The 12,305-nt window shown below is 41.7% G+C and overlaps 1 protein-coding gene across 1 annotated transcript in view; it reads right to left on the minus strand.

The window, feature by feature from the left end:
• Window positions 1-639, minus strand: part of arid3c (AT rich interactive domain 3C (BRIGHT-like)) — a 36,643-nt gene extending 36,004 nt beyond the window's left edge. Inside the window, exon 1 of the mRNA XM_074670609.1 lies at window positions 100-639. Coding sequence (XP_074526710.1) covers window positions 100-624 — 525 coding nt within the window. The 5' untranslated portion in view covers window positions 625-639. The remainder of the gene's footprint in view (window positions 1-99) is intronic.
• Between the last annotated feature and the right edge of the window lie 11,666 nt (window positions 640-12,305).

Below are 12,305 nucleotides of genomic sequence, written 5' to 3' on the forward strand. Positions count from 1 at the left end.
CGCTTCCGAGCACACTTTGGTTATTATAAAGAGGTATGAGCACACCGAAGTCCTGCAGGTCTTTAGGGGTCTGTGGGGTCTGTGGGGTCGCGGTCCTACCTGTTTAAACTGCTCCTCGTAGGTCCACTCGTGGTGCTGGTTCTGAGTCTGGTTTTGGCTGTGGAGGTTAGGAGAGTCCGCCCGGCGGCTCTGGTGGAAAGCGGGCGGGATTCGGGTGAGGAGGTGCAGCGGGGTCCCCTGCAGAGAGGGCTGCCTCAGTGTAAAGTGGTCCGCGTCCTCATCCTCGTCTTCATCAAGCGGGTCCTGCTCGTCAGGCTCCTCTTCCTCATCCTCCCGGTCCACCCGCTCCTCCCGTTCAGCTCTGGAGCCGCTGAGTTCCTCCGCGTCTCCGCGGACTTCCAGGGGAGGTAGAGTCAGTCCGGGAACAGGCGCGGACCCTCCGCCGGTCAGAGCGCCTCTCATGGCCGCCTGATAGTGCCTAAAAGCCAGCGCCTGCTGCTGGATCTGAGACTCCACCATGGACCGGAGCTCCTTCTCCGCCTCCGCCTGCCGCAGTTTCTCCTCCAGGGCGAGCCGCGCCGCCTGCTGCCGCTGCAGGTTCTCCATCACCGCCTCCAGCTTCATCCCGCCGGCCGCCGACTGGCTCTGAGAGCCGGCGAAAGAACCGTGAGAGGCAGCGGGGGGAGCCGGGAGAGGGAGGCTGCTGGAGGAGAAGGGGGCTGACTGGAAGAGGAGGAGAAGTGATCATTACACACTGGTACAGACACACGCGCGCGTGTGTGTACACGCACGCACACACACACAGAGACGGACACACACACACACAAACCCACTCCTGACAAAAGTTATGATGAACCTGACATTAACATGCCTGACTCTAATTTGGCTTCCACAAACTCACCCTGAAGTTGGACTAAACTCTTACACTGTTCAACAAACCCAGAAGAAATCAGATACCACTCTAACCCAGGTAACCCGGATCGTTAGTCCGATCCAAAGTGACTCCAGACTTTGATCCCGAGATCAGGAGGAGAGCTAATCCGGATTCTAACAAAGTCTCACCAGCGCAGACTTCGCAGAGACGCTCGTGTGATCCACCATGCTGCTCTGAGTCCGACTGTTACAACCTGAACACACAGAGTCAGAGACCTGCAGCTCACACACACACACACACACACACACACACACACACACACACACACACACACACACACACACACACACACACACACACACATTGTGTGTGTTTCTGCAACAAGTGTTAGATGTACAGAGAATGACCTCTGCAGGCAGGAGAGCACACCTCCACTCAACTCTAAGTGTGTGTGTGTGTGTGCGTGCGTGCGTGTGTGTGTGTGTGTGTGTGTGTGTGTGTGTGTGTGTTTGTGTGCGTGCGTGCGTGTGTGTGTGTGTGTGTGTGCGCGCGCAAGTATGTGTGTACTGATTATTAATCTCTGTCTTACTCTCTAATCCGTCTGTAATAATAATTATAATAATAATAGTAGCAATAATAACAATAATAACCAATTTATCAATTATTAATCAATAATTTAATTTATCTATGTATCTATTTACTCTTTTTATAGGTGCAGGAGAAAAATGATTATGATATTGAAACCTGCAGCTGTCTATTTGAAGAAACTAGTAACACATCATCACCTTCGCCTGCAGACATGTCCTGTTTAACTACTTACATACTCAGTGACTGTGCCATGCCCACTGAATAACTGTGATGGATTAGTATCTTGTATCTGTGAAGACAGACCACCCCACTGTTATAAAAAATAATAATAAAAAAGATAATAATAATCAAATCACTTAGTGTCAGGATTTCTTGTTTTATTGTTTTTTAAATCAAGGATTTCCCCCCCCCTTTTTTTCAATTTTAAACCCTTAATTTCAGTCCTTGTTTATTTGATGGGTCAGAAAAAAGGTCCTGCTTTTCTCCAGCAGCAAGTGAGATGTTTTTCTTTTACTACCCAGTAACATGACGTCAGATCCGCTGTAAAAAGCCCAAAAACTCACATGTGACGTGCACTGGGAAAATACAGCTCCTGATATAGCCTATAGACATCATCATCATCATCATCATCATCATCATCATCATCATCATCATCATCATCATCATCATTATCATCATCATAGTCAGTCATTTATTTTTTTTAACATGGAGTGGTGTTAAACAAGATTAAAAACAAATGCAACATAACAAAATATCAAGGGGCTTCACAGTGGGGCAACAGTTAGTGCTGCAGCCTCACAGCAAGAAGGTCACCGGTTTGATTCCCAGCTTGGCCGGTGGGCCTTTCTGTGTGGAGTTTGCATGTTCTCCCTGTGCATGCCTGGGTTCTCTCTTGGTCCTCCAGCTTCCTCCCACAGTCCAAAAACATGCTCACCAGGTTAATTGATCACTCTAAATTGTCTGTAGGTGTGAGTGTGTGAGTGAATGGTTGTCTGCCTCTATGTGTCAGCCCTGCCATTGGCTGGCGACCAGTCCAGGGTGTACCCCGCCTCTTGCCCAATGACAGCTGGGATAGGCTCCAGCCACCCGGAACCCTGAACAGGATAAGCGGTTCAGAAAACGAATGAATGAATGAATTAAATATAAAAGAAATACTATTTAAATCAAAAGAGCACCCCAAAGATGATAAAAAACGAACCCTAGCCCTATTATTTCACTTTTAGAGTAATACACTTCAGTAGGAAGTAATTTATCATACATTTAATGAAAAATAACACTGACAATTATTTTAAGTTGAACAAAATTCAACAAAAAAAGAAAGTTTAAAATATATGTGAATAAGTTTACCATCATTAACTGAGCCTGCTCTGATTTCACTGCCGCATCGGAGATCACCAGATTACACTGTGAACATTAAAGATTACACCTGTAAGTGTAAGGACACAGTTTCACTGTGAAAAAATCCAAATAATAATCTAGAGTAAATTCATTAACCATCATCTGTAGATTCATCCTATCATTTGTAATCATCTGTAGTTTCATCCTGCCATAAATAATCATCTGTAGATTCATCATGTTGTTTATCAGCTGAAAACTCATCCTGTCACTGTTTATCTTAAAAATGTATCCTGTCATTTATAATCAATCAATCAATCAATCTTTATTTGTATAGTGCAAATCATAACAAATGTTATCTCAAGACACTTAACAAAAACATTTACAGGTCTAGACCCGTAAATGTAAATAAAATTTTCATTAGTAGAAACCCAACATCAAGACAAGTTAAGGAGTCTTACCTTATCTTAATCCATACACATCATCATCATCATCTGTAGATTTATTCTGTAATTAATCAGCTGTAGATTTTTCCTGTCACTTATGAGCTGTAGATTCATCCTGTCATAAATAATCATCTTTAGATTCATTCTGTTGATAATCAAGTGTAAAATCATTCTGTCACTGATTATCTGAAAATATATCCTGTCATTTATAATCAGCTGTGGATTCATCCTGTCATCAAGCAGCTGTAGATCTGTCCTGTCGTTCATCAGTTGTAGATTCATCCCGTCATCAAGCAGCTATAGATTGATTATGTCACTTATAAACTCTGGATTCATTCTGTCATCAATCAATTAGTAGACTCATCCTGTGATTACAAAGCTGTAAATTTATACGGGTATCAATCAACTGTAGATTCTTCCTGTCATTAATCAGCTGTAGATTATTCCTGTCATCAGTTAGCAGAAGCTTTTCCTGTCATTAATAAACTGCAGGTTAGGTCTGCCATTAACCAGCTATAGATTATCTTGTGATTACTAAACTGTAGATTTATCCTGTTATCAACAAACTAAAGATTCCTCCCGTCATTAATCAGCTGTAAATTCATCCTGTCATTGTTTATCTCAAAATGTTGAAAAGTAAAGTCATTCTGTCATTAATCAACAGTAGTTTCATTCTGTCATTAATCAGCTGTAGATTCATCCTCTCATTAATCAGCTGTAGAATCATCCTGTAATTAATCAGCTGTAGATTCATTCTGTTATTAATCGACTGTAGATTCATCCTCTCATTAATCAGCTGTAGATTCATTCTGTCATTAATCAGCTGTAGATTCATTCTCTCATTAATCAGCTGTGGATTAATCCTCTCATTGATCAGCTGTAGATTCATTCTGTCATTGATAAGCTGTAGATTCATCCTCTCATTAATCAGCTGTGGATTCATTCTGTCATTAATCAGCTGTAGATTCATTCTGTCATTAATCAGCTGTAGATTCATTCTCTCATTAATCAGCTGTGGATTAATCCTCTCATTGATCAGCTGTAGATTCATTCTGTCATTGATAAGCTGTAGATTCATCCTCTCATTAATCAGCTGTGGATTCATTCTGTCATTAATCAGCTGTAGATTCATCCTCTCATTAATCAGCTGTAGATTCATCCTCTCATTAATCAGCTGTAGATTCATCCTCTCATTCATCAGCTGTAGATTCATTCTGTCATTGATCAGCGGTTGATTCATTCTGTCATTAATAAGCTGTAGATTCATCCTCTCATTAATCAGCTGTAGATTCATTCTGTCATTAATCAGCTGTAGATTCATCCTCTCATTAATCAGCTGTAGATTCATCCTCTCATTAATCAGCTGTAGATTCATTCTGTCATTAATCATCTGTAGGTTCATTCTGTCATTAATCAGCTGTAGATTCATTCTGTCATTAATCAGCTGTAGATTCATCCTCTCATTAATCAGCTGTAGATTCATTCTGTCATTAATCATCTGTAGGTTCATTCTGTCATTAATCAGCTGTAGATTCATTCTGTCATTAATCAGCTGTAGATTCATTCTGTCATTAATCATCTGTAGGTTCATTCTGTCATTAATCAGCTGTAGATTCATCCTCTCATTAATCAGCTGTAGATTCATCCTCTCATTAATCAGCTGTAGATTCATCCTCTCATTAATCAGCTGTAGATTCATCCTCTCATTAATCAGCTGTAGATTCATCCTCTCATTAATCAGCTGTAGATTCATCCTCTCATTAATCAGCTGTAGATTCATCCTCTCATTGATCAGCTGTACAGTATTCTGGTACTAATCAGCTGACCTTTGTTCTGATTTTTTTTGGGCATTCTTTTGGATTTTAAACAACTCTATCCATATATGAGTCATAGAGCTGTGTAGCTTTACCCTGAGCATGTGGACAGCTCCATCTAGTGTTCACCAGGGGAACAACACTGTTCCCTCCACACGTGGTTGTATTCAAGCTGCACTACTTCAGGTCTCTGTGTCTGCCTCACTTTTTTATTAAAGGGTAATGTCCTAGGTCTGCACTACATGCATTGTTTGGTGTCTTGCGCTGAGCATGGGGGATGGATTTACAGAGGTCTGCAGAGTTTGGTGTTTAACCCATTTTGTAAAGTCTTGTTTAGACTTCACAACCCTAGACAGAAATGGGTTTTATAACAGAGTTTAATCTGAAGCCATATTGGGATTGGGATGTCTGGTTTGAGGAATTTTAGAGAGTTAAGTTTTGAGCAAGTTAAAAACAATTTCTAAGCAAATTAATTCAGGTTTTGGACAAATTCAATTTCAGGTTATATGTTCCAAATCCAGTTTCTAAGGGCACAAATCTCAGCCCATAATGTCCTCTTTAATGTCCTCACTGCTGAAGCATCTGTGTGAATGGTGTGTCTGGGGCTGTGGGGTAACTTCCATTCACAGCAAAGAAAATTTGATTCATCAGGTTTTTAAGCATGAATCTGAGACCTTTAAAGGTTGACATTTTTACCACACTCCATAAACATCAGTGTGAGTGACAGCACTACAAACAGTCCTGGTTCTGAAAACATGGAGAGGGGTTTAGCCCAGGTGCATTGGATGATGAGGGGAGACCATAGTGATCACTTTGATCAGGGGCAGAGGTTCAACAAGTCCCAGTGATGGAGACAGTGTCCTGAGAAGCAGCGCTGTCTTACACTCCCCGAGTCAAGTGTTTTAGATCACATGACATCCTCTCATTATTGTTGTGAGCTCAGACAGGTTAAGCCTCACCTGAGCTCCCACTCCTCTTCATCCTGGTCCTTGTTCTAATCTCTCCATGAAGTCTGGATCCCTGGGGTTGACCTGGATGTGGGAGTGGTGTTCTGGAGATTCAGATGAGGGCAGATCAATCCGGTCTTGGAGAGGCTGACCCCTCCATCCTGTCTATGATTAACCTCCGGGGATCATCCACTAATCAATCGATGGCTGCACCGCTGTCGCATACTGACCACTTCCTCTAACCATGGAGGATAATGAGTTTGTTTCTGTCTGAGGGGCTTCAGCTGTTCAATAATTTATTTTACTTCTTTGTTCTGACCAGGAGAGAGACACAGGGAAAGACAGACAGTCAGTTCATCCTGCACCCAGGGATCAACTGCTCCTGTCTGACTCTCACCCTCAGTTTGAAGTGTCCTCAGAGTGGTGACACCTGAGCTGGTCTTGTCCAGTGATCATCTCTGTAGGTCTGTAGGGTTAATGGAGACTCTCATGGCCTACCAGGTTCTATTTTTGTGGGCCCCCTTTTCCACTTCAAGGCTCTTATCACAGTCACTCTTCCCATGAAAACCAACTTGTATTGATGAAGGACTTCTCATGGGTTTCAACTTCCCAGATCTTTTCTTCTTCTTTTTCCCACTCCCTTCTCTTCAAAGGTTGGCCACCTGAGGAACAATTAATACAAATAAACAGATTAATGTCTATTGAGAAACAAAGCTCTATAAACACCCATGGTGCTGTATATGTGACGAAAAATGAACCTTCAGGGTTAAGAGGATTACCTGACCACACTCCAAGGCATGGACAGTGAATAAGAAGATTCTCAATTAGCCAGACTATGTTATGTTAGACATCACTGTATCGCTTTATATTAAGGTCCTGTAATAAGCATTAATAAGAACTTTGTAAGTACTTAAAAGATGCTTATTCACATTATTATTTGTTTATAAGACTAAATAACTGCTTAATAAGTGTTTAATAAGGTCACTGTAAGGGTAAATTGTGAGGCCCCACAGGTTAGATTTAGGCATGGGCCCCTGAATGGTTAGGTTTAGGGGAAGGGCTGGGGTAGGGCTCATGAGAGACAAAAGCAGAAGACAAAAAACAAAGAGGGTTGGGGTTAGGTTCCATATAGCTTATAGATTAAGTTGTCTTGTAGTTACTATTACAATGCGTAAAAGCATTACCGACATCACTGACACGTTTACCTTTTCAACCCCAAACATGGAAGAGAAAACTTACTGGTATTAAGACATTATAGTTTCAAGCAAATTTTTGAGCAAACTTCTCTTGTTCCATTGGCAATTTTTTTTTTACTTGTTACAATCAATTCAGGCCTTATTTTTGTCTTTAAATAACTTAAAACAAGACATTTTTTTCTGGACTGACCAGTTAAATGAGGCTCATATCAAGTATAATCAGACAATTTTTACTTAAAATAAGATAAAAACATTTGATAAGATTTCAGTTTTTTGCACAGCAGTGCTATAAAACAAACTCAGACATTACATTGACCTTATGAGATCATTAAGATAAAATAAAAATGGGTTTTAAGAAGTGTTTTAAAAGTGGACAGTGAAGGGGCCTCTCCAATGTGCAGGTGAAGACTGTTCCACAATCGGGGAGCAACATTAGAGAAGACCCTGTCCCCTCTGAGCTTCTTCCTGGACCTCGGTACCTGCAGAAGCAGCTGGTCAGCTGACCTGAGGGACCGAGAGGGCAAGTAGGGCTGAAGAAGCTCAGAGAGGTAAGGAGGGGCAAGAACATTTAAACATTTAAAAACAAACATAAGAATTTTTAAATCAACTCTCAAAGCCACAGGCAGCCAGTGAATTGAGCCAGTACTGGGCTGATGTGCTCTCTTTTTCTTGTACCGGTTAAAAGTCGTGCAGCGGCGTTCTGGACCAGCTGCAGACAGGAGAGCAGGGACTGACTCACTCCAACATAAAGTGCGTTGCAGTAATCCAAACGTGATGAGATAAAAGCATGGATCACTGTTTCAAAGTGCTGCCTAGACATAAAAGATTTGACCTTTGCCAACTGCCTTAAGTGATAAAAACAAGACTTAACAACAGTTTTAATTTGGCTGTCTAGTTTAAAATTACTGTCCAATTTAAAACCCAGATTGGTAACAGTTGATTTAAAATAAACTGTCAAGGGTCCAAGATCAACAGAGTTGGGCTCACAGGGGCCACTTGGTCCAAACACCATAACCTCTGTTTTCTTGTTATCCACAAGGCTCACAGCTTGTACTGTTACCTCCATTGGGCTGGATGTGACCTGCCCTCTGATAACAGGAAAATACAGGACTTATATGACAGAAGAAGACTCCAAATAGAATTAAAAAGAATCAAATCAATTTTTAGATGACTCTTACCTTCTTACTCTGACTCACATGTTACCTCAGTATGACCTTTTTCATATTCTCTAGGATTGGGATTGGGATGGAAAAAGGAGAATGACTGGTTCTAAAAGCAAAACACTATTCTTTGGTTCTGCTCCAAACACAGAGGGATTGTATTATGCATTTGGGATGTATAATTTTAAGAACCACACAAAGATGTATAAATAGAGGGTACCCTAAGGATCAGTGCTGATGCCATCCAGGGTCTTGTCCTTGAATTCTGCCAGGTGTCCCTGGTCCACAGCCATGAGCTCTCTACGAATCTCAGCAGGTTGAAGGGTTCCCTCAGGGGGTCTGTCGAACTGTTGATGCACTCGTATGTCATGACCTGGAGAAACTCCATATGTTCACCGTTTGCTAACAAGCAGATCCAATGTGTGCTGCACTGCTGGGGTCAAAAGCACAGGAACCTTTCCTCCTCTGCTCCCTCTTACCTCTACCCTCCAGAAGTGTTGGCACAGTCTCTTTTCTAGACCTGAGAGGGCTAGATTCACATCTTCCAGAGTGCCTGGTGGAGTTTGAGACACATACACATAGAGGAGCATTTTTGACACCTCTTCTGCTCTTCTTCCCCTAATATGGTCAAATTGACCTGTGTTCTCTGTGTCCAGGTCTGGGTTGATGACTCTGTGGACAACGCATTGTGAATATGTTTCTCATCTAGATCAGAGTGTGGACACCTTTTTGTGAGAGGCAGCACCAAAGGGGCGTTCCAGCTGGATTCAGCAGTGGGTGCTCACAGACCTTGGTTTCATCGTCACATCCTGCCACCTGTTTTACTGTTTGCACAACATGCATGAAATCTGCAGGTCTGATGTGATCTGGAATGGTTTTCCTGGCGCCTAACACCATACTTCCCAGCTCCCTCCGTTTCTGTGGAATATACTCGTGTTTGCCAGCATCATACCCCAGCCTGTTACACAGATGCTCCCCGTTTTCCATGATACAGGCCTCAGATTTGATTGCAGAAGAAACTGTATCTTGCTCCAAGTTAACAGTTTCCACAAGCTTTTCAGTTGGCAGAAGAGCAGCAAATCCACACAGGGCTTGAATACAGGTTTTTCCAGATTTAGTTAGACTACTAGGCCTGAACCTGCATGTTGTTCATGTGCCGCCAAAGAATTTTCTTGGCTACAAAAGGCTTGACAACAGGCACAGAGCAGGAAACTTTGAGTCTCAGAATCCTTTTGCTGTTTCCTTTGTGGAACAAAATCTCAGATACCAGAGTTTAACACTTAAACACTATATGCAAAGTTAAAAAAAAAAAAAAAAAAACAGGGCTCCCGTGTCTCTGCTTCCACTCTGTGTGGATGACAGACCACTCCTGCTTTGTGTTTTAGAATGGGATCCACTGCCTAAATGTTGCCCTCTGCATATCACACCAGAGCTGCTTTACTTTCTCGCCGGCTAGCATCCTCTGTTGAATACCTGCTTTGAATAACTACTCCTCACTTGTGCTTTAGGTACACATCCTTTTGTGATGTCATTCAGCTTCTTCAAGTGCAGTCTTTAGAGCGTACCATCTTCTTGTTTGGCTGACTTAATAACTCCACTGCTTTTAAGAGTGTAATAAGAATATAATAGAGTATTAAAAGTGGAGCTAAGCATTGACCCTTGAAATATCTAAACAAAACAAAAATAAACAAAGTGACACAATACTTCCAAGGTTGTTCAGGTTTCATGGTACAGTTGTTCAGGCTGTTTTGATTTAGTTTCTAGGCTGTCGTAGTTAAATTTTACACACGGTTGTTTAGTTGTTCAGACTGTCACTGTATAGTTGTTCAGGTTGCTCTGTAACAGTCATTCAGGCTGTAGTGGTACAGTTGTCCAGGCACTTGTTGTAGAGTGGTTCAGACTGATGTGGTACAGTCACTTTGGCTGTTATGGTTCAGTTGTTAGGCTGTTGCATTACAGTTGTTCAGGTTGTTATTGTACAGTTGTTTAGGCAGTTGTGTTACATTTGTTCAGGCTGTTGTGTTAGATTTGCTCAGGCATTTGTGGTGTAGTTGTTTAGGTTGTTGTGATACAGTTGTTCAGGATGTTGTGGTTTATTTGTTTACCTATAACCTATTCTTGCCTTCTTGTTCATTTGACCACTGATAAGTGGTCAAATGAACAAGTATGTGTATAACATCTTCCTGCAGGCTCATAGTGTTCATGATGTGGTACTGCCCTCTGCTGGATCAGACTGTCATTGCAGTCGCCTAGTTGTGCAGTAAGCTTTGCCTACCTGTGTGTGTGTGTGTGTGTGTGTGTGTGTGTGTGTGTGTGTGTGTGTGTGTGTGTGTGTGTTTCGGCAGAGCTCTTAAATTCAGTCTTCAGATGGAAGTGAGCATCAGTTTTAGTCAGAGTGTTTTTTGCTGCTGTATTCAGTCTGAAGTCTTCTTGGTGCACCCTTCAGCAACTTCTCTTTTCAAACTTACCCAGTCAATGATCAGTAACAGACTTAAAAGTTGTAGCATTTCACACTTGAATGAATGAAGCACATCGGCTATAGTGGCCATATTAGTAGTGGCAAGGGCTTAGGGTACAGCTATAGGGCAACTGTCGGTCACGTGACCCAAAGCTGTGCCTCTCATTGGGGGAGCTCGTGATCTTAATATCCTCTGAACAGCTGAGTTAGAAAAAAATTCACCCCCCTACATTGGGTTCCGGTAGTAAAATTAGCGACTCAGACAGGAGATGGTTTTTTGAACCAGGCTGTAAATAGGTTAATTTCTGCTTTGAAAATGGCTTTTTTGGCTTGGTGTGTATGTGACATCCAGCCAGCCTCAAGCGAACACTCCAGAAACAGCAGATTTTAGCACTTCCGCATTGTCTCATATTCTTAGACCAGAGGTTGCCGCTTGGTCCTGGTCAAGAGTGACAGGTGTCTGACAGACAAGAGAAGACATTTAAACACATGAAAGTACAGAAAGACTGTCCAAGTCAACTAAAGTCATCATTACATCACACAAAGCACTGCAGCCCAACATGTCTGCTCCCAACAGATCAACATCACCTTAAAGTCCCTCACTTAGACCCGTTCATTCAGCTTCAGCCCTGTGTGTCAGCCGTTCCTAATAACAGGTTTAAGGTTGATTTATGACTAAGGAAACATCAGTGTCTGAATCCACAGGCTGTTAGAAAAGAACCAACCAACACGTTCAAACAGCAGGTCAGTGCTGAGAGAGAGCTTTACAGTCAGTGTTAACCTCGTAGCTCCAGAGTATACGCTCGGAGAGGAGGCATGCATTCATAAAACATCAATATCGTCATGTAGCAGGAACAGCACAGAAGAGTATTAGGGCCACCTGTGAGACAAATAAAATTAGAGGGGTCAGAATTTCCTTTTTTCACCATGCCCTTCGAGAAAAAAGTCGAAATGTCAAGAATAAAGTCGAAATGTCGAGAATAAAGTCGGAATATAATAGCAAGAATAAAGTCAAAATAGGCTGTCGAGAATAAAGTCAGAATAGAATGTCCAGAATAAAATGAAATAGGATGTTGATGTAGCTTCAGATGCTTTAGTGTTGACTACTTGGATTATTTTAGGTTGAACAACAAGATTTATGATATGATAACGAATGATAAAGTCCTCACGCAGTTGCAAAACTCCAGGAACTTTTTACTTTACACTCCATGTTACAGCATGCATCTCTGTCGTTCTCCTCACTGGATTTATCGAGAACTGGGACGGAACAAAGGAGACATCGACTTTTTTCTAGACATTGAATGTTAATTTTTTTTTTCTCGACATTGTATGTAGACTTTATTCTTGACATCATATTTTGACTTTTTTCTCGACATCCTATTTCAACTTTATTCTGACATTATATTCTGACTTAATTCTTGACATGTTGACTTTTTTCTCAACATGACAACTTTTTTCTCAACATTTTGACTTTTTTCCTTGGCATT

This window comes from Halichoeres trimaculatus, unplaced genomic scaffold, assembly GCF_033239565.1.
Source record: "Halichoeres trimaculatus isolate MK-OKI-2021-1 unplaced genomic scaffold, fHalTri1.1 fHalTri1_scaffold_5, whole genome shotgun sequence".
In the NCBI taxonomy this organism is placed as follows: Eukaryota; Metazoa; Chordata; class Actinopteri; order Labriformes; family Labridae; genus Halichoeres; species Halichoeres trimaculatus.